Genomic DNA, 19,718 nt, shown 5'->3' on the forward strand with positions numbered 1-19,718 from the left:
TAATCATGATAGAATAATCCAAATGGACCAGGAATAATACATACAATACACAGTACGATACCGATACACAATACCGAGACTCTTGGCAGTCTCGTCCAGTCTTGTCCTAATCTCGTCCCAATCTCGCCAATGCCAATCCTGCCCAGTCGTTCCGCTGGGCTGTGCAAAGCGGTTTTTTCTAGGCAAGTCTCGGCTCTCCGTCTGTCCGCATTTCCTCCTCTTTCCTCCCTCTCCCTCCCCAAACTCCCAAGACTTTCCTCTCTCTATTTCTTCCCCACTTTCCCCTTTCTTTTCTCTCTCCCTCTCTCTCTCTCTTTCTTTGTCTCTCTGTCTCTCTCTTTCTTTCTTCTCTATAAAACGTTCCACCGCATTGCACACTACACGTGTGTTGGATTGTCCCTCTATTGCTATTCTCACCGCATCATCACCTCCTTTATTGGAATCGTAATCTGGAATCATCTCCTTCACTTCATGGGATCTGTCACTTCCTCTTCCCATCTTCCCTGGTAGAAATTATTCCTCATTCCGCCCATCTTTCCCTCTTCCTCCCTCTCCCAAGACTTGGACAAGAAAAACCGAGATTTCTTGGCAATGTCGGAACACCAAGAAACCCCCTCGACGGCCACGCCGGCCGCCCCTGCCCCCGCGCCCGAACCGCAGCAGGACCAACCCGCTCCCCAACCCCAAGCCCAGGTCACCGCCGCTGATGCCACCGCGTCTGTCACCGCCACCGCCGCGGCGGCCACCGCGGCCGTCGCCAACGCGACCCCCGTCAATGGGAATGCCGCGCGACCGTCCGAAGAGCTCTCCTGCATGTGGCAAGGCTGCACCGAGAAGTCTCCCAGCGCCGAAGCTCTCTACGTAAGTTCTCTCTTTTTTTCTCCCTGATGAGGAAGATTCCCCCACGCAATAATATTGACCATTGCAGGAACATGTGTGTGAACGCCACGTGGGTCGCAAGAGCACCAACAACCTCAACCTGACCTGCCACTGGGGGAGTTGTCGCACCACCACCGTCAAACGCGACCACATCACCTCCCACATTCGGGTCCATGTGCCGCTCAAACCGCACAAGTGTGATTTCTGTGGCAAGGCCTTTAAGCGCCCCCAGGATCTGAAGAAACACGTCAAGACCCATGCCGATGACTCGGTGTTGGTCCGCTCCCCGGAGCCCGGGGCCCGCAACCCTGACATGATGTTTGGAGGTCATCACGCCAAAGGTATGGATGGCGGTGTCCATCACGGTCCGTTCCACTCTAACTTCGTCGCTCGTCCCGTAGGGTACGCACCGTACTTTGAGCCTGCGGCCCTGAACGCTGTCCCCAGCCAGGGCTATTCCCATGCGCCGCAGTACTATCCGGCCCACCACCATCCCCCGCAGCCGTCCAATCCCTCGTATGGCAATGTCTACTATACCCTCAACCATGGGCCTGAGGCTGGGCACGCCTCGTACGAGTCGAAGAAGCGCGGGTATGACGCCCTCAATGAATTCTTTGGCGACCTCAAACGCCGCCAGTTCGATCCGAGCTCCTACGCGGCCGTGGGCCAGCGTCTGCTGGGGCTGCAGAACCTGTCGCTCCCCATGAGCACTGGTCCGATGCCCGAGTACCAACCCATGCCCGCCCCCGTGGCCGTGGCCGGTGGCGGCGGCGGCGGCGGCGGTTACAGCCCCAGTGGGGCGCCGCCCGCGCCCGCGCCCGCCTACCACCTGCCGCCCATGAGCAACATCCGCACCAAGAACGACCTGATCAACATCGACCAGTTCTTGCAGCAGATGCAGGACACCATCTATGAGAATGACGACAACGTAGCCGCCGCCGGCGTGGCGCAGCCCGGGGCGCACTACGTCCACGCGGGTATGCACTACCGCGCCGCGCACTCACCCTCCTCGCAGCTGCCGCCCGCCCACATGGCCACGACCGCGGCTGGCCCCGCGCTGACCACCCCGATCGCCATGCACTCGCCCTCCACCGGCACGCCGGCCCTGACGCCGCCCTCGAGCGCGCAGTCGTACACGTCCGGTCGGTCGCCCGTCTCGGTGTCGGCCAGCCACCGGGTGTCGCCGCCGCACCACGACCTCGGCTCCAGCATGTACCCGCGTCTGCCGTCGGCCACCATGGCGGACAGCATGGCCGCCGGCTACCCGACGGCGTCGAGCGCCGCGCAGCCCTCCACGCTGGGCAGTGCTTTCGATCCGGACGACCGCCGCCGCTACACAGGGGGCACCCTGCAGCGGGCGCGGCCGGAGCCCATGGACCTGAGCCACCATGACGCGACGAACGCCGGCGACCGCACCCCGCCGGCCAAGCAGCCGCCACCGGCGGGATCCGGGTCGCCCGGACGCATCGCGTCGAGTCTGATCGATCCAGCGCTGTCCGGCTCGGCGGCGGAGGACGAGGCGACGCTGCGCACGGCCCGGGCGGCAACCGAGGTGGCCGAGCGCTCCGAAGGCCAGTGGGTCGAGAAGGTACGGCTGATCGAGTACCTGCGCAACTACATCACGTCACGCCTGGAGCGCGGCGAGTACGAGGGGACGATGGCGGCGCGGGCGCGGACGTCGTCCTTCTCACCGGAGTCGGATGTGCACATGGACGGGATGGAGAGCTCGTCGCGCCAGCGAACGCCACAGCCGACGCCAAAACCGGAAGAATCCCCGGTTAAAGCGGAGGCGGAGGGGGGCGTTTTGTACCCTAGTTTGCGGGAGGTTGATGAGGATGGGGATTCGAAGATGCCTTGATTTGTTTCTTCCGTTTTTCTTATTCATTTTTTTTTTTTTTTGATCTGTTGACATGGACGTTACGAATTGCGGTGTTTCTTTTCTTTTCTTTCTTCTCAACTCTGTCATTCCTCTCACATTTGTAATTTCATTTTGATTCCCGGACCCTTTGGAGGAGCTGTCTTTACCCAGCTAGGTATATCATTCATCATAACTATATGTCACTTTACTCAACAATCATCCCATCCACTCCAATAACCCACCCCCTAGAAAGTAAGCAAGTGCCCCCATCTATAAGGACCATAAACCTTAAAATCCCTAAACCCGAAACACCCTCCCCCCAAAACCAACCAGCAAGACGATCCCTCGCCCCAGACGGGACACCCATCCAAAACAGCCCCCACCCCGCACCCAGGACAAGACACAACAAGACAAGACAAGACACGGGCCACACCAAGCGAAGGAATCCAAGCCTGTCTGTGAATCCTTCATCCTATCCTTCGCTATGGGGTAATCAGCAGGGCGAGACAAAATCCGTCGGAAGCCCAATGCTCAGGATTGGTGGGATGCGAGATTGTAGGGTGGGGATCTGCGCTGTTTGGTTATTTGGTGCAGGGGTTCAGCTGGGGAGGGTTGAAACTTGGGACTGGAGGGATTGAAGGGTTGATACATATGTAGATAGATGTACGGAGGTATAAATGTGGGGTGATCCTTCGTCGTTCTCTTTAACTTTCAAGATAACTGTTTATTTTTTTTGTATTTCTCATCAATTGATGTGTTCTATTGTCCAAGTGTTGAATCAGCTATACATACACAATGAAATTCATCGACATCCTGGGTTTGGCTGCTTGGGCGACGGTCGCTTCTGCTCTTGCGGCCAACAATGGCTCTGATATTCGGAAGTTGCCCGCTAAAGATGCGATTATTGATTGTGATGGTTTGTTTTTCTTCTTCTTCTTCTTCTTCTTCTTCTTCTTTCTTTCTATTCTATTCTAGCTTTGAATTTCGTCCATACATCCACACCTATATACATACACCTTCAGGCTATCCCTACGTATCTACAAGACCACCACTAATGTTCGTGACAGGCCCCGACAAATACTCCGGCACAGCTGTAACCGCCGCCGCCGAACAAGCCTGGAGAATGTGGCTGAAGGGCGAAAAGAAGGGCCACGACGACAACATCCCCGACGCGCAGTACCCGCACAACAGCATCCCGCTGCAGTTCGGCGACCACTTCAAAAACGACTGCGACAACGACGCGGACACCGTGATCCAGTTCCCTATTATCGGAGACGGTGTGTATGATGGGAGCCAGGAGCAGGGGATGGATCGGGTTGCGTTGAAGGATTTGGGGGATAAGAGGTCGGCGGTGTTTTGCGGGTTGGTTACTGAGCGGGTATGTTTCTCTCTTTTTTTATCCCTTTATCCCTTCTTTGGTTTTTTTTTCTTTTGGTTTTCTTTTGGGATTTATGTTTGTGGGATTGGGTATGCTGACGATTGTAGGATGCGGATGAGGCATCGCGTGGTATCTTGCAGTACCGTATGTGCTGAGTTGATTCATGCTGTTGTCACTTTGTCAAGTCAATTCTTGTCAAGACAATTGTCAGTCCAACTCCGATTTATCTCTGATTTGGTTTTCATGACAATGCGTGTATTATTATTGTCATGTTTGCTTCATTCGACTCTTCGTAGCACTACCTTCTCTTAACCGTTTTCAATGTTTGTTGATCGTGACCTCCATATGTAACCTGCACATACTACCGTCTCCTGACAGATCCGACTCGATCTGTTGATCTGCCGATACGTTCCCACATTCCAGAGAACCGCACGCGGCGCATGACGCAAACAGCGATCGGGCTTAGATAATCGTCTATCCGGGCAGGATCCACAGGTGCCTGGTTTGTCGAGACTGCTCCATCCGGTTGTCTTCATCCAATTTTGAGAGAAAGAGTAGTATTTAACGAGGGCTGTGATCGCTGGACGAGGCTAGACCTGGATTGAAATTTTCCGGGGTGGATTGCTCTTGGTGCAGGTTGCAGCAGGCTGCATCGGTCTCTCTCCACCGGCCTGGATGGTACCTGTTTGGATTCTGGAGTAGAGAGAGAGAGTCAAAGATGGATGGAACCCTGCACTCGGAAGGTTGCGTGCTGTCTGTAGTGGACTCTTTTCTCTTTTCTTCTCGCATTACCTTCTTGTTTTCTGGCTCTCTGTCTCGTCCGATGGATTCGTATGGGTTGGTAGGTAGTGTTGTTGTTTGTTGCGCGGTCCCACTCTCTGTTTACGGGGGGTGGAGTCTCCTTCTTTTCTCTCGATCCAAAAATGTAGATAATAAATAGAGATCCCAATTCTTAAACCAATGTTTATCTTCTGAAAGAAGAAATCAGAAGTTGAGAAGTAAAGCGAGTCAAGAAAGTCAAGAGAGAAGAATAACCGACAGTTCCCCACACGGAAGCGGTCACGCTCTGAAAAACACCGGCGCGTTATCTCATCATCATCCATTATCGTCAATTTATCATCATCTCTCTCTCTCTTCCTCTCTCTCCCCTCACTCCCTTGACTTCTTCACCCTTCACTCCTTAGTCCAACCCCCACTTCTACCTACGGACTCTTCTGATCTACATCTCAAGCCATCTCCCTCCACCCCAGCTGTCCCGCCATCCCGCAACCCGCAACCCGCCAACTCTCCAGCCACGCCCACTCGCGTCATTCCAGTGGCAAACCGTCCGCTGGTTCTTCCCTCGGCGCTTCCTTGGTTGACCTTTGGTGGCTCCTACTGCATCAGTCCGCCAAACTCGCTTGTTTTTCTCGTCCTCGCTGTCCCCCCCTACGTCTTTCTTGCGTCTTCCCAGCTGTCTACGTCTCCCTTCGTTGTGCTGGATATCGATCGCATCGCGCCACCATCACAAACATACAACACACATCTCGAGAAGACAACACAAAGCGAAAGGCAAACCAGCCAGACGATCGGACCGAACCAGAACAAATAAACAAAAACAAAAACAGAGAGAAAAAAAAAAAAAAAACAGTCAGACCGGATAGAAAAAGGAAAAACGAAAACAGCCAAGATTTCGTTCAAAACCCTGGCTTCCTAGCAACCACCCATCATGCCTCTCTCCAACCGCCGTCGCGCGCGGCGCAAGGAAATTCAACTACAAGAAACGTCTGACGCAGAGGCGCCAGACTCCTCTCCTACTCGCCCCTCCCATAAGAAGCGCAAGGTAACTTATGTTGCGACCCTGGCCCTTGTAGCTTGTGCTGACCACTGCTAGGTCGATCGGACTTCTCCCCAACCGCGTGCCGTCAAAGCCGAGTCCCCCGAGGAGCCAGACGGTTCATCCTTAGACCATGATCTGTCGGAGAATCAGGACCTGATGGATATGGTCATCTCTTACCTCGATATCGCCCGCGACGAGGTCCGCGTGCTGCGCGACCACTCCAACTCCAAGACCGAAAACAAGCAGAGCATCCGCGCCTACGCCAAAATCGCCGGCCGCAACTGGACCTACTACGTCAAGACCCTCCATGTCAACATCGGCCGCGAACCCGATCGCGAGCAGAAGCTCGACGAGCAGTCCAGTCCCGTCACCATCGCCGCGCGGGCGCTCCCCGAGGTCAACGTCGACCTGGGTCCGAGCAAGTTCGTGTCGCGCCTCCACGCCGAGATCTTCTACGACGGCGAGAACACGGCCGCCTGGCACATCCGCGTCAACGGTCGCAACGGCGTCCGCGTCAACAACAGCATCCTCAAGCGCGGCACCGACGCCATCCTCTCCTGCGGCGACATCGTCGAGATCGCCAACACCCAGATGATGTTCGTCACCCCCGGCGACAAGGCCACCATCCACCCCAGCTTTGTCGAGCGCGCCCAGCGGTTGGCCAACGGGGAGGAGGACCTGGCCACCTGGGACGCCTCCCAGCACGCCCATCCCGCACCACACCCGGCCGATGCCGCCACCCCCGGGGGTCCGGAAACCACCCCAGCCGCGCCCACGTCCGTCGCCGCACCGTCGCTGGCCCCGGCCCCGCAGTTCCTCAAGCGCCAGGTCACGCCGCCGCCGCGGTCGCCGGACACGGCGGGCGCCCGCACCGCCAAGCAGTCGCCCCTGTACAACCGGGGGATGATGATGGAGAGCACGGAGGAGATCGACTACAGCAAGGACTCGGCCAAGGACCTGAAGCCGCCGTACAGCTACGCGACGCTGATTGCACAGGCCATCTTCTCCAGTGAGGAGGAGAAGCTGACCCTCAACAGTATCTACAACTGGATTATGGAGAAATATGCGTTCTACCGGCATTCCCAGAGCGGGTGGCAGGTAATTATCTCCTCTATTCAATCGTAAGTTTATCACTTATCTAACTCTTGTATAGAACTCCATTCGACACAACCTCTCCCTCAACAAAGCGTTCCAGAAAGTTCCCCGCCGGACCGACGAACCCGGCAAAGGCATGAAGTGGCAGATCGCGCCGGAATACCGCGAGGAGTACTGGAAGAAGCAGCTCAAGAAGGGCACGCAATCGTCCGCTCCCTCGTCGCCCGCGACCAAGGACTCGACGCGGGGCAACGGTCTGGAAGCGGTGTTCCTGGCCGGCAAGAAGTCGCCGCCGGTATCATCGCCCGGGTTCAGTTCGTTTCCTGTGGCGCCAGTCGAGGCGTACACGCCGGAGCGAGGCTCGCGAGCGTCCCGCAATGGAGCGCAGTCGCTCCGGCCGCCACCGCCGATCCGAGATTACGAGGAGCCATCGCCCCTGCCGGCGCGGACTGCCGCCAAGCAGGGCAACGGCGCGGGGCTGCGGTACGGGATGTCAGACCACGCCGTGGGATCACCGCCGGTCCTGTCGTCGTCATATTACGATGAGGGGCCCTCGTCGATGATCACGCCGGCGCCACAACGGCAACAGCCACGCCTCCCGCCGCCGAGCACAGCGCAGATCCCGTCCAAGTTCATGCCGATGAGCTCACCGGCGCAGTTCTGGAAGTTTGCCGACATCGGCAGCACGCCCGCGCGACCAGTCCCGGACATGAGTCCCTTGAAAGGGGATTTGGGTGATGGACTGGGTAGTATCCCGAGCAGTAGTCCGCCGCCGCCGAACCTGGCCAGCCCGAGCAAGCCGGGGACGTTGAACGGCGTCGGCCACGGCCGGTTGCCATCTCGACACGACGACGGACGACCGGGGACGAATGGGTCGGGGCGATTAGATGAGGAGGAGGATGATGGAGGATTTGATCTGGCACGGTGAGTCTTCTTATCATTCATTTTCTATACCGTGAAGTGTAGACTGACAAGTTCAGGGGCTTCCAACCGATCGGATCATACCATCGACAGCTGAACAACGCGGCGCGGGCGAGTGCCGCAACGTCGTAGACCCTGACCGATGAAAATAATTTATTAAACTGATGAAGTGTAATGATGATGACCGGACGTGGATAGAGGAGCATGGAGGCGTTCATCTAGTGCCGGCTGAGCTGATCTATGTACGAGCGAATATTATGATTATTAGTCTGATCTATCCTACACTTTAATCCATCCTCAATATTATATCAACATACACATATAGACAACACTACAATGATATGATAACGTGAATCACTCCACATCCGGCCAAAACCTCTCCTCCAACCACACAACCTGCCTCCACCATTTCTCACACCTCCCCAGCATATCATCCACATCTCCCCCACCACCCTGCCCTCCCTCCCCCTCTCCCAAAGAAGATAACCCCTCAGCCTCAGCAACAAAATCAACAACCTCCCCAATTCCCCGCACAAAAACCTCAAACTCCACACTCGCCCAATTGGGAATTAGCCTGCGGAGAGCTCCTCCATCTGCATCTTCTCCACCATCAGCGTTACTACCCCGCAACCGCTCAGACAGAATAGAGGCAGCATGCCTCCAAGCCCGCAAATAGCAAAACTCCGTCGCGTACAGCACGACCAGCCCTTCGAGCAGGGAGGCGGTAGGACTGGCGGAGGAAGCTATGAAGAGGTCGGTGTAGGATTGGGTTGTCGGGTTAGGGCCTTTTTTCCTTTCTTCATTGTTGGTGGTGGTGGTAGTTCCCTCGGTAGAAGAAGAAGAGGGGGAAGGGAAAGAGGTATAAGGCGTCAAATCAAGCCCGTACTCATCAGCGACGGAGTCGAAGAAGGATAGTTCAGTGAGAATATTGGCTAGACACGCCGAGAGGGTAGATGCTGCTTTTTGGTGCGCTTCAGTTTTCGTCTCCTTCTGTGTCTGCTTCTTGTTCCCGGCCTCCTTCTGCGACGGGGGGAGCACAGGTAGGTCGACTTTGGAGAGCAGGTGGCCGATGAAGCGGATGTAGGTCTGCGCGTAGAGTCTGTCTTGGGCGAGCCAGGCGGAGAGGAGGTGCGTCGGGATTGTGCCTTTGCCGGCGGAGGTTAGGAAGGGGTGGGCGATTGCTTTTGGGGTGGGTGGGTGGGTGGTAAGGAGGTGGGTTGTTAGGGTCATTTTTGGAGGTTCTTTTTGTGTCTTCTTTGGGAGTGAGTTGAGGGTGAGTGAGAGTTTGTTGTTATGGGTGTTGTTGGTGGTGGTGGTGGGATAAAAGATGTTGTTGATGTGGGGTATTTGCTTATCGGGTGGGTCTTTACTTTCTATGCATTATCTCATTTAGTATGGAGTATTCGCAGATCATTCGTTACCATACTGAAGAATGAGCACGTTAGAAGTTAGAAACAGCGGTTAAACGCCAGTCTTCGTCGGAATCACTCCATCCCACCTCCACATCATCCCCAACATCGCCTCCATCGAATACCGCGCATCATTTCCCCCATTGTGTAAGTACCATCCCTCGATGCCCACTTCCAGGAGAACTGCCCCCAGCGACCGTGTAGCTGTCTCGCCTTGAATCACCTTGAAGAACTCCGCGGTATCGACAATTTCGGCGAAGAATGGCTTCCCCCCCTCGCGCAGCACAGGCACTCCCAGCTTGCGTAGGTATGTCTCCTCCATGCCTGTGCTGTGGGCGACCAGGATGAGCGTGCGCTCTTCGTCGTCTGCCCCAGACGGAGCCTGGAAACATGCCCGCACGGTATCCCCCAGCTGGTCTAGGTCAACCCACTCGCTTGTTCCAAATTGGAAGTCTTTTGGGCAGCCCGGGACGAAATCGCGGTTCACGATGTGTCCGTGCTCGCGGACGCGCAGGTGCCGGGACTGAATGAGGCGGCGCCAGTAGCTGCAGTTCTCGCCGGGAGGAACCCCGACCAGGTCCCGCGTGTCGAGAACCGAAATACCCACCTCCGTCACTTGGCTGTGGCAGCGCTCGTTGCACTCTATGTCGACGCTGATGAAGATGGGTTCTTTCCAGAAGGGGTGGGGGGTGGGTTGGTTTTCATCCACTGCCTCTCGTTTTGTACCAGGGGGCTCTTGGTTTTCGGCCGGGTCTCCGCCTGAAGAATCTTTCGGAACAATGGCATCTCCGCGTAAGCCAAGATATCGTTGCAGCCGCTGCAGACAGACGATGCGGTCGCGCTCTTTCTGCACTCGCTGTGCCATCTTTTCCTTAGACACCTTGGTACGCTTGCCTTTGGCAGCTTCCCAGCCTGACTCGAGCATGGCCGCATAGGCTAGATACTCATCGTCTGGGGCGGAGACCTTGTGTTCAGGGGCCAAGCTGGCAGGGATGTTTCCCTCCAGCTGTTCCTTGTCCTCGCGGCTCGTACTCTGGCCCAAAAAGACAGGAAACGGGAAGGCATGAGTTGTAAAATCAAGAAAGAAGTTCTGGGTTGGAAAAACCAGGCTGGATTCAAGCGAGTTGTTGATTTCGTGCAGCAGATGGCGGGCCTGGGCCGCGGGAACCAGCAGCAGATGTCTCACAGTCTGTTGGTTCTGCGGCCGGAGATGGATGTAGTACCTGTATCCCGGTCAGATAGTTTCACTGTGGAAAGTAGGGGACGTACAAATCCCACTGGCGCTTCCAGAACAGCCCGCGTTCGAAGAATCGATTTGCCACTTTGTCTCTCATTTCTCCTTGAAGATACTTGTACGGGTATTTTGAGAGCGCGAGGAGGGGACAGAAGATGCCATCGCTTGGGATGGAAGGGGTTGTCACTGGCGATTCACTCTGAACAGTGGGTGCTGGTTGTGAGCTCATCTCTGGGAGGACCGGGCTGGATGGCTCGTCTTCGTTGTCTGCAGCTGGCAGGCGCTTCCTGAGACCGGTGTTGAGCTGTAACAGATGCCCATCATGCTCGAAGAGGAGCTTGAGTCGGGAGAGTCGGTCCATGGTGATGGTAGATGGGAGGGAGAGATTGGGAGTGAATAGCGATGAAGAGCGAATGAAGTAGAGATGAAGAGGGAGATAGAAGGAAAGGGCGAAAGACAAGGAGATGATGAGGAGATGAAGAGAAATGAAGAATGAAGAGAAGAGAAGGAAAAAGAAGAGAAAAGATGAACCCCAGGCCATCAGGCAGGAACAATCACATCTACAAACGATAACTTGCTCAGTCTTCTCTTCATATTGGACTGCGATTCCTTGGGTACAACAATGCAGCCCTTCGAAAAACTATGCTAAGCCCATCCCAATAGATCCCAGTGGATATCCTCATATACCACACCCTCCCTCGTTCACTTCGAATGATGCAAACAAAATACGGATCAGACAGATCTATAGTCAGACGGCCGAACGGAATATAAACCGAAGCAAATGCCGGAGAACAACATCCCCACTGCCCGACTCACCCAGATTATTACTGAAGATCTTACCAGTCCTTCGTGAATAGTCACGTAAGTCCCCTAGGCTGTCGAATCGTCGTACCCCGTCGCCATTCCGTCCCCCGCGAGCCCAGTCGATTAGATCCACAATGTTGACATATAATCCTCTTACAACCTATCACATTCAAGTTAGTTCCATGCTGGAGACAGGGTAGTTTGGTTGGAAGTACCTTCTGGCATCCATGACAGGTTGTAGGTAGTGGAGAGACATTCACGGCTGTACAAAGTGAATGCCAAGCACTGAGGTCATTCTCCGATCCAAACCACAGGTTGAATTCCTCTGCAAGGGAACGTTGGTAGTCAATCCAAGCGCGTTTAGAATCGGGATCCTCTCTGTCCCAATCATAATACCTCTGCAGACGTCTATACGACTCGGCAGGGGGTAAGCTTGGATCGAAATCGAACCCTGCGAAAGATAGGAAAAATGCGTTCAAGGGTGTCGTAGAGTGTCCGGAATGTGCAGGCGAGTCTCGCACATGCTGATTGAGCGCGTCCAGACTACCGAAAGCCTGATTGCAGAGCTCGCAATCGAAGGTCTGCGCATGTGCAGGCGAATCTCGTGTGTGCTGGTCGCGAGCCTCCTGGCTGTTGAATGCTCGATTGCAGATTCCGCAGTCATAGGACGGAGCATGTGCAGGCGAATCTCGGGTGTGCTGGTCGAGAGCCTCCTGGCTTCCAAATGACCGATTGCAGAGCCCGCAGTCATAGGTGAGCGCATGCGCAGGGGAGTCTTGAACATGCTGATCAAAAGCACCCAGGCTCCCAAATGATTGATTGCAGAGCTCGCAGTCATAAGTCTGTGCATGTGCGGGCGAATCTCGTGTGTGCTGGTCGAGAGCCGCCTGGCTGTTGAATGCTCGGTTGCAGATTCCGCAGTCATAAGACGGAGCATGCGCAGGGGAGTTTTGTGTGTGTTGGTCTAGAGCCTCCTGGCTTCCAAAGGACCGATTGCAAAGTCCGCAGTCATAGGATGGAGAATGTGCAGACGAGGCTCGTGTGTGCTGGTTGAGAGCCTCCTGGCTGCCAAACGAACAATTGCAAAGGTAGCACCAGACCATCTGTGACATTCTATAGGTGCTCTGCAGAAACCCTGTATACCACTGTTATCTCAAGGGTTATATTGTGCTTTGCTCAGAAGCTGGATATCTGTTATGTAAAGATGGCTAGGAATAGATGACTGTCATAAACGAGTTGATAAAGTTCTCCTCGGTTCCTGAACTGGAGAAATGAAGATGTAGAAACCGCAGGGTTATATACTATTAGCAATGAGTCGAGGTGTAGGGATCTAAGCCCCAGCATCTGTCCGGTGCGGCGCAAACAATGTGCCATGGAGTATGAGGCAGTGTTCACCTGTGCAAGCTGTGCCCAGCTTAATTGCCATTGACACGTAGCAACCATACAAACTGATTAGCTTGCAATGATGTGACTGCGGCCAATGCTACTAAGCGCCGCAATGTGCATCAGGCTGCGGCGGCTCGACACAGAGCTTGAAGTTTGAGCCACAGGTTTAGATTGCCAGGTCGTACTGTTGCTGGATGAACTGAGTTCATATAATGATTGGATACTTTGATCAGATGGGGATCTGCCTCTGCTCTAGAGATCATGGTTGCCTAAACCAATTTCCGTGGATCAAGACTCAAGCATAGGGACAACTTAGTCTGGTTTTTGCCACGGTGATTGCAGGGGACAAGTAATGATATTGGTCTTTTACTGACAAGCAAATATGATTGATTGTACCACTCTGGATCTAGGATAAGTGCTCCCAAGTTAGCCTAGACGAAGGACATGCAGCGGCTATTGCCTATGATCCCACATCAATACTATTTACTCCGTGGTTCATGATGAGATATATATAGATGCCTGGGCCGGTATGATGCATGGGATTTCTACCGTTCTTGATACACAACAACAATGCCGTGGACCAAATAGTCGCGCTGATGGCTTATATTCAACCAAAAAAAGTCATATAGAGAAATAAGACATGAGTTGATGTCGACCAGTTTGAGAGATCGTTGATATGGAGTGACGGATCATGTGACGTGGGGATCCAATCGTAACGTTACCGTATCGAGATAATACCGGACCGACCATGACCCGGGGAGCTGGACTTGTTGATCGCGATGGAGATGAAGTGATTCAACTTCAACTTCCACCTTCAAGCTCGACCTTGTTTCCTTCTTTTCTTGATTTCTTTCATCTTTGCATTCCACTCGTTTATCCATCATCACCCGTCCGACCATTAATCCATGATAGATCCATCCATGGCTGTCTCCCCTTCTCTGTTGCCGTCCTAGACCCCCCTGATCACAAGTCACCACCATCACCGACCGTACATTGCCCATGAGATCAACCATGGGTGATTACCACGATACCTCCGGGGGTGTCATCCTGGACGGTCCCTTTGATCCTGATGCCCAGGCTACAGTGACCGATTACATTGACTACACTGAATACCTGCCCGCAGACCTTATCCGCTCCCTCACCCTCATCCGCGGCCTCGACGAACGCTATCTAGACTCCGCCCAGAATGTCCACGACCTCACCAACACGTATGGCCACCTGCCTGACCTCCCCACCGATGCTCGCCCTGATGCGCGCACCTTGCGCCGAGACATTTCCTTCCAGCTGGATCGCGCCATTAACGCGCGCGAGTCAGCTTACGCAGAGGCCTGCCGCTTGTACGACGTGGTCGACCGTCATTTCGTGCGCCTGGACTGTATCCGGCAGAAGCTCGAAGTCCTACCCAAGCCCTCCTCCCGCGAGCCGACCCCGCCACCGGCCCCCGTCGCCACCGGCAAGCGTCGCTCTAAGAAAGAAGAAGAGCGACCCACTCCGCCGACGCGCATCACCCTACGTCTCGACGGCCAAAACAACTCCCGCGCGGGCTCCGCTCGACAGAAGTCGTCGCGCACGCGTCGCTCCATCATCTCCGCCGAACACCTCATCGGTCTGCACCCGGACTCCCCCATCGCCAGCACCGAACACTCGGACGCGGAGGCCGACTCCAAGGAAGAGCCGTCGGAGTCGCCCCCGGCGCCGGTCAAGAAGAACAAGGACAAGCGGAGCCAGCGCGCGCGAACCTCCGGGTCAGCCGGCGCGCAGAATGGCGGGTCCAGCATGTCGATCAGCAACGCGCTGGCGATGCTCAAACCGCCGCCGGAGGATGCCCGACCAGGCAGTCCGGACATGCCGTGGCTGCGGCTGACGGAGTGGGAGATGACCAAATTACGCAAAAAGATGAAGAAGAATGCGATCTGGCAGCCGAGCGAGGTGATGATCCATCGAGAGCTGGCGCTGCGCGGACGCGGCTGGGAAGCCTACCGGGCGGCCAAGATGCAGGCCGAGGCGACGGGCACGGAATTTATCGATTGCGACGACATCAAAAACACATACCCGCAGGGGAAATCTGGCGAGGGGGGGCCGGATCTCGAGGGCATTTTCGAGACCAAGCTCAGCAACCGTGGCATGAAGTTGAACGAGGCCAAGAAGCTCAAGCGCGAGAACCAGGCGCGCGAGCAGGCGGCGGCGGCGGCAGCAGCGGAGGCGGCGATAGCCAAGGGTCTTCCCATCCCGCCGATGCCCGCCATCTCCGTCTCCCCGACCAAGGAGGACAAGTCGGGCCGGCCGACGCGCAAGAGGAGGCGGGAGGACAGTCCGCTGCTCGAGATCCCCGAGGTGGAGACGCGGTCGGCGCTGCGCAGTTCTGCCAAGCGCCGCAGGGGCACGCGGGAATCCCCCACACCGCCGGAGATCAACGTCTCGACGGGCGACGCTACGGTAACTACCTCCACTACGACCGTGGTGCCTGTGGCCGCAACTGAACAACCCTCCGAAGCGCGACCGTCCCCCCCGCAGCCGTCCCCGACCGGATCGAAGCGATCCACGTCCATCGCCAGGGTGAAGGAGGGCCCGACCATCACGACTCGAGCGACTGGCACTCCACCAACGACTCGGCCCCCGTCGCGCCGTCGGTCGGCCGCAGCCTCAGCGGAACCCGTATCGTCCGTGATCGCCGCGGCCGGCCGCGAGCTGCGCCGGAAGAGCGCCACGCCAGCTCGGCGGACCCCCGCGCCCGAGGCGCCGACCAGCGTCCCGGGCCGGCGACGAAAGCGACCAGCGCCGGGGCCAGTCTCCTCGGGACAGAACGGCGGCGCCGCGGTGAGCTACGGGCGACGCAAGGCGAAGCCGACCAAAAAGCGGGTAAGCTCGCGGGATCCGGGATCCGAGGGCGGACAGACGCGCGAGGATATCCGAATCGACGAGGACGGGGTGGTAGAGGAGATCGACCCGCACGAGCCGCGGTACTGTCTCTGCGGGGACGTGAGTTTCGGGACGATGATCTGCTGTGAGAATCCAGACGTGTGTTTTCCCCCTTTCTTTCCGGTTTATAGACACCCTTGCTAATCTACGAACTAACAGTGTGACCGTGAGTGGTTCCACCTGCACTGCGTGGGCCTATCGGAGGTTCCCAGCCGGACGGCGAAATGGTATTGTCCCGACTGCCGGGTCAAATTCAATAAAGGGACAGATGGGATAATCAAGACCGGGTTGAGGAGATGACTGTCTGCTTCCTGATCTACGAGTGATGTCTTTGCGGTATTCGGAGTCGGCAGCGAGGCGTTGGTACTACACTACATGTTAGGTTTACATTACTTTATTCCAATTTCTTCAAACGAGACATGACCAAGTATGTGTAGTACAGTGCAGTATACTATCGTATATGCAGTATAGTATAGTATGTCAGAAAAGAAATATAAGAAAATAAGAAACCAGCGAAAGAGAGAGAGAGAGAGAGAGAGAGAGAGAGAGAGAGAAAACTACACCAACTCCCACTCCCCGCTCTCCCCACCCACAATCTGCACCGGCCTCCCCCCCTCATCCAACGACCTCCTCCCCGCCTCCAGAATCGCCGTGGTGGCCACCGTATTCTTCAGCGTGGGCAGCGGTCTCGCGTCCAGCTGATCGAGCGTCACCCGGCCCTCATTGAGCGCCGTCACCGCGTCAATGAACTTCTCGAAACTGATGTAGCCGTAGCCGGTTTGGCCGCCGAAGTTGCCTTCTTCGTCGGGGGCGTATTTCATGTAGAACCTTTTGAATTTCCATTAGTAATGTGTTTCTCTTGTGGGAGTGTTTGGGAGAGGGTTGGGAGGAACGTACGGGTTCACCCAAATTAGGCCCTGCTCGTCTTCGGTCACGTCGTAGCCGCGTTTGGCTTGGTTGACGCGGATTTCGCCTTTGGAGCCCATGTCTATTACATATTGATTAGCGGGGGTATAATATGAGTCGATAGGTAGACAGGGAACAGCAATGCTGAAAAAAAAAAAAAAAAAAAAAAGGGGGACATACAATGAAAATACTGATTCGAATGCACACCCGCCCGCTGCGGCGCCGTCCAACTAGCCGTATAAACAGCGGTAGCAGACCGGGAAGAGTTATCTATCTTCTTCCAGTCAACCAGCAGGGTGATAGTGTCTTCCGTCTGCGGGGCGCATCCCAAGTCGACAGCGACGCCGGACGAGGCAGACGCAGTGACGCGGACGGGCACATATCCCGGGACCATACTGTGGCAGATATCGACGTGGTGCGAGTTGAGATAGTAGGAGATATCGCTCTGGGTGCCTGCCCAGGCGCGGAACGTCTCAAGCTGCGCCTTGGGCTGGCTCATGTAGCTGTAGAAGTAGTTGAAGTCGCCGAGGGTGGCTGCGCGAGCGCGGGCGTCGGAGTAAGCGGGGTCGAAGCGCTTGTGGTGCTCGACGAAGACGAAGACATTGTGGGCGCGAGCGGCGTCGACGAGTTGGCGGTGGTGCGCGAGGGACTGGGTGGCGGGCTTGGTGACCAGGACGTGGTGGCCGCGTTGGATGGCGTAGAGGGCGATCTCGAAGTGGGTGGGGTCGGGGGTGAAGATCGTGACTGCTGAGCCGGGGGGCAGGGCGTCGATGGCGGCTTTGTAGGCGTCTGGGTCGGATTGCGTGTCGGAGGGGTAGGAGGTGAAGGAGACGTCGAGGTTGTTGTAGACTTGGTTGATGTTTTGGTGCAGGTGCGCGCGGATGCCGGGGAATTTGGACCCTGAGACGCCGGCCATGCTGAGGGCCCCGACTTTGCCGCGCCGGCGCAGGTCGAAGAGCGTGAGGCCGACTACGCCGACTTTTTTGTCGGACTTGGAGGCGGTGCCGCCGACGTAGCCGGTGGTGTATTCGCCGGTGCCGACCTGTTGTTATCAGCTTGGAGTGATGGTGGGGGTATGGAGGGGTTGTACATACCATCAAAACATTGGGAGGAGCCATGGTGAGTTGTTGCTGCAGTTCAATTGTGGATGGAGATTGAATTGGACGACTTGGAGGGAAGTATAGCACATTTATAAGCCCAAGTCCAGCACGAACAGCAGCTTCATGCGATGATAGATGGAAGATTCCGATTCCGCATGATATTTATAGCGTCACCCTCGGCAATTGACTATATAATCCCGTCGGCAACTGCCACCCGGCCCTCTGATTGGAGGAGAAATGAATCTCCGCGTGGGGTACATTTCCCCGGTATTTATAACTGTTGATGGCGGGGTATTGATTTCTATATTCTTTATATACCAGATACTCTCCCTCCCTCAACGACTTACCACGAATATAGCATTTTATTGAATCATATCTACCACCAATCTAAAAAAAAAAAAAATGACTCCCCTCCGTCCTGGGGTTTACGCCCCCACAATGACCTTCTTCCACCCCCACTCCGAAGAGCTCGACATCCATACCATCCGCGCCCACGCCGTCCGCCTCGCCAAAGCCGGTCTCGTCGGCCTAGTCTGCATGGGCTCCAACGGTGAAGCCGTTCACCTCTCCCGTTCCGAGCGACAGACCGTCATCCGCGAGACGCGCGACGCCGTCGTCCGCGCCGGCTTCTCCGCCGTGCCCGTCATCGCCGGCGCCAGCGAGCAGAGCATCCGCGGCACCATTGAGCTCTGCCGCGAGGCGAGCTCCGCGGGCGCCGAATACGCCCTGATCGTCCCACCGAGCTACTACCGGACGGCAGTCGGCAACGACAAAACACTTTACGAGTACTTCACCGCCGTAGCCGACCAGTCGCCCATCCCGCTCATCCTCTACAACTACCCGGGCGCCGTCGCCGGCATCGACATGGACTCGGACCTGATCATCCGCATCTCGCAGCACCCCAACATCGTCGGCACCAAGTTCACCTGCGCCAACACGGGGAAACTGACCCGCGTCGCGACCGCCATGGGCGCCATCACCCCGTCCTCGCCGTTGATGCCGCAGCAGACCAGCGCAGATCCGTCCGCCCCGCCGTACGTCGCCTTCGGTGGCATCGCGGACTTTGCCCTGCAGACGCTGGTCTCGGGTGGGTCGGCGATTTTGGCGGGCGGGGCGAATGTCCTGCCGCGTCTGTGCGTGCACGTGTTCAGCCTCTGGGAGGAGGGGCGGTTTCTCGACGCGGTGCACGCACAGAGGATGCTGAGTGATGCGGACTGGGTGCTCACGCGGACGGCCATCCCGGGAACGAAGAGTGCCTTGCAGAGCTACTACGGGTATGGGGGATTCCCGCGTCGGCCGCTGGCACGGCTGGACGAGGCTGAGGTGAGGAGTGTGGCGGATGGGATTGCGGAGGCGATGGCGTTCGAGAGGACGTTGTCGGATGTGGCTTCATGATTGACCATCTAGAACTTAGTATAGGACTCTCTGGGTGTCTGATATACTGCAGTTATATACGCTAGACAGGAAGTTATGATACGAATGTTTTACATACTATTCAGTTAGGCTAGGGTGTAGCATCTTGATTAACACTCGTATTCATTTCCACACTGGATATTACTCATCCGCTCATCATTTAGAAACGAATCCGACTCACCAGTAAATTGATAGACACCATCCATATATCTATAAATACATGTTGGAATCAGCCAGCTTATTCTGCCTGAATGTGCAGGGATCAATCACCAAACCCGTGACCGCTAAGCCCTAACTCACCGAACCGGTCCAACACGCACACCTGCATGAACTCTGACCTAAGAAAAGAAAAAGAAAAAGGGGCAAAAAAACATCAATTGAATACCGTCCATTGTGACCCAAAGCCAGCTGGCCGCGACCAGTTCAGACGCGAGTGGAGCACCATCGTGGATCGACCATCTGCTTCCCGCCCCCGTGGGGACGCCAATCCTACCTCGTACTACTCCGTAATCCCGAAAGACCGAGAAGGATCAATCAAACACGATGGACTGGGATGATTCCAACCTGACGAGAGGTTGACCTCAGCATCCCGCCTTC

At 56.0% G+C, this 19,718-nt stretch overlaps 10 protein-coding genes across 10 annotated transcripts; 5 read left to right on the top strand and 5 right to left on the bottom strand.

Moving 5' to 3' along the window:
* Nucleotides 1–591: 591 nt before the first annotated feature.
* On the top strand, nucleotides 592–2,737 carry pacC (putative C2H2 transcription factor PacC; the record flags this gene model as incomplete). Its single annotated transcript, XM_024837954.1, has 2 exons — nucleotides 592–861; nucleotides 929–2,737. The coding sequence occupies 2 exons, from the start codon at nucleotides 592–594 to the stop codon at nucleotides 2,735–2,737; spliced, it is 2,079 nt and encodes a 692-aa protein (XP_024696923.1).
* Nucleotides 2,738–3,532: 795 nt separating this feature from the next.
* Nucleotides 3,533–4,270, top strand: P168DRAFT_277934 (uncharacterized protein; the record flags this gene model as incomplete). The annotated part of the gene is made up of 3 exons (XM_024835642.1): nucleotides 3,533–3,653; nucleotides 3,760–4,115; nucleotides 4,223–4,270. The coding sequence occupies 3 exons, from the start codon at nucleotides 3,533–3,535 to the stop codon at nucleotides 4,268–4,270; spliced, it is 525 nt and encodes a 174-aa protein (XP_024696924.1).
* Nucleotides 4,271–4,347: 77 nt separating this feature from the next.
* Nucleotides 4,348–4,777, bottom strand: P168DRAFT_14059 (uncharacterized protein). The gene has a single exon (XM_024832758.1). The coding sequence runs from the start codon at nucleotides 4,649–4,651 to the stop codon at nucleotides 4,424–4,426; it is 228 nt and encodes a 75-aa protein (XP_024696925.1). The 5' UTR covers nucleotides 4,652–4,777; the 3' UTR covers nucleotides 4,348–4,423.
* Nucleotides 4,778–5,823: 1,046 nt separating this feature from the next.
* Nucleotides 5,824–8,082, top strand: P168DRAFT_229077 (putative forkhead transcription factor Fkh1/2; the record flags this gene model as incomplete). The annotated part of the gene is made up of 4 exons (XM_024833168.1): nucleotides 5,824–5,937; nucleotides 5,989–7,032; nucleotides 7,088–7,953; nucleotides 8,010–8,082. The coding sequence occupies 4 exons, from the start codon at nucleotides 5,824–5,826 to the stop codon at nucleotides 8,080–8,082; spliced, it is 2,097 nt and encodes a 698-aa protein (XP_024696926.1).
* Nucleotides 8,083–8,304: 222 nt separating this feature from the next.
* On the bottom strand, nucleotides 8,305–9,180 carry P168DRAFT_308389 (putative transcription regulator PAB1642; the record flags this gene model as incomplete). The annotated part of the gene is made up of 1 exon (XM_024839188.1): nucleotides 8,305–9,180. The coding sequence occupies one exon, from the start codon at nucleotides 9,178–9,180 to the stop codon at nucleotides 8,305–8,307; it is 876 nt and encodes a 291-aa protein (XP_024696927.1).
* A 231-nt stretch (nucleotides 9,181–9,411) lies between these two features.
* P168DRAFT_314439 (uncharacterized protein) lies at nucleotides 9,412–10,954 on the bottom strand (the record flags this gene model as incomplete). The annotated part of the gene is made up of 2 exons (XM_024839773.1): nucleotides 9,412–10,582; nucleotides 10,629–10,954. The coding sequence occupies 2 exons, from the start codon at nucleotides 10,952–10,954 to the stop codon at nucleotides 9,412–9,414; spliced, it is 1,497 nt and encodes a 498-aa protein (XP_024696928.1).
* Nucleotides 10,955–11,341: 387 nt separating this feature from the next.
* Nucleotides 11,342–12,500, bottom strand: P168DRAFT_228655 (uncharacterized protein; the record flags this gene model as incomplete). Its single annotated transcript, XM_024833141.1, has 2 exons — nucleotides 11,342–11,557; nucleotides 11,613–12,500. 2 exons carry the CDS (start codon nucleotides 12,498–12,500, stop codon nucleotides 11,342–11,344), a joined length of 1,104 nt encoding a protein of 367 aa, XP_024696929.1.
* A 1,095-nt stretch (nucleotides 12,501–13,595) lies between these two features.
* On the top strand, nucleotides 13,596–16,126 carry P168DRAFT_262683 (putative PHD finger domain protein). Its single transcript, XM_024834759.1, has 2 exons — nucleotides 13,596–15,801; nucleotides 15,862–16,126. The coding sequence occupies exons 1-2, from the start codon at nucleotides 13,783–13,785 to the stop codon at nucleotides 16,000–16,002; spliced, it is 2,160 nt and encodes a 719-aa protein (XP_024696930.1). The 5' UTR covers nucleotides 13,596–13,782; the 3' UTR covers nucleotides 16,003–16,126.
* Nucleotides 16,127–16,259: 133 nt separating this feature from the next.
* Nucleotides 16,260–17,750, bottom strand: P168DRAFT_262685 (Gfo/Idh/MocA family oxidoreductase; the record flags this gene model as incomplete). Its single annotated transcript, XM_024834760.1, has 4 exons — nucleotides 17,703–17,750; nucleotides 16,789–17,650; nucleotides 16,600–16,690; nucleotides 16,260–16,530 (listed from the first exon to the last, which is right to left on the bottom strand). Exons 1-4 carry the CDS (start codon nucleotides 17,724–17,726, stop codon nucleotides 16,260–16,262), a joined length of 1,248 nt encoding a protein of 415 aa, XP_024696931.1. The 5' UTR covers nucleotides 17,727–17,750.
* Nucleotides 17,751–18,110: 360 nt separating this feature from the next.
* Nucleotides 18,111–19,103, top strand: P168DRAFT_262690 (dihydrodipicolinate synthase family protein; the record flags this gene model as incomplete). The annotated part of the gene is made up of 1 exon (XM_024834761.1): nucleotides 18,111–19,103. The coding sequence occupies one exon, from the start codon at nucleotides 18,111–18,113 to the stop codon at nucleotides 19,101–19,103; it is 993 nt and encodes a 330-aa protein (XP_024696932.1).
* Between the last annotated feature and the right edge of the window lie 615 nt (nucleotides 19,104–19,718).

The sequence above is a fragment of the Aspergillus campestris genome (assembly GCF_002847485.1).
Source record: "Aspergillus campestris IBT 28561 chromosome Unknown P168scaffold_1, whole genome shotgun sequence".
In the NCBI taxonomy this organism is placed as follows: Eukaryota; Fungi; Ascomycota; class Eurotiomycetes; order Eurotiales; family Aspergillaceae; genus Aspergillus; species Aspergillus campestris.

Coding starts and splice junctions, on each gene's coding strand:
- P168DRAFT_14059 (XM_024832758.1), bottom strand. CDS start 4,651: ATGAAGACAACCGGATGGAGCAGTCTCGACAAACCAGGCACCTGTGGA.
- P168DRAFT_262683 (XM_024834759.1), top strand. CDS start 13,783: ATGAGATCAACCATGGGTGATTACCACGATACCTCCGGGGGTGTCATC. Junction 15,802..15,861: donor TCTGCTGTGAGAATCCAGAC/GTGTGTTTTCCC, acceptor ACGAACTAACAG/TGTGACCGTGAGTGGTTCCA.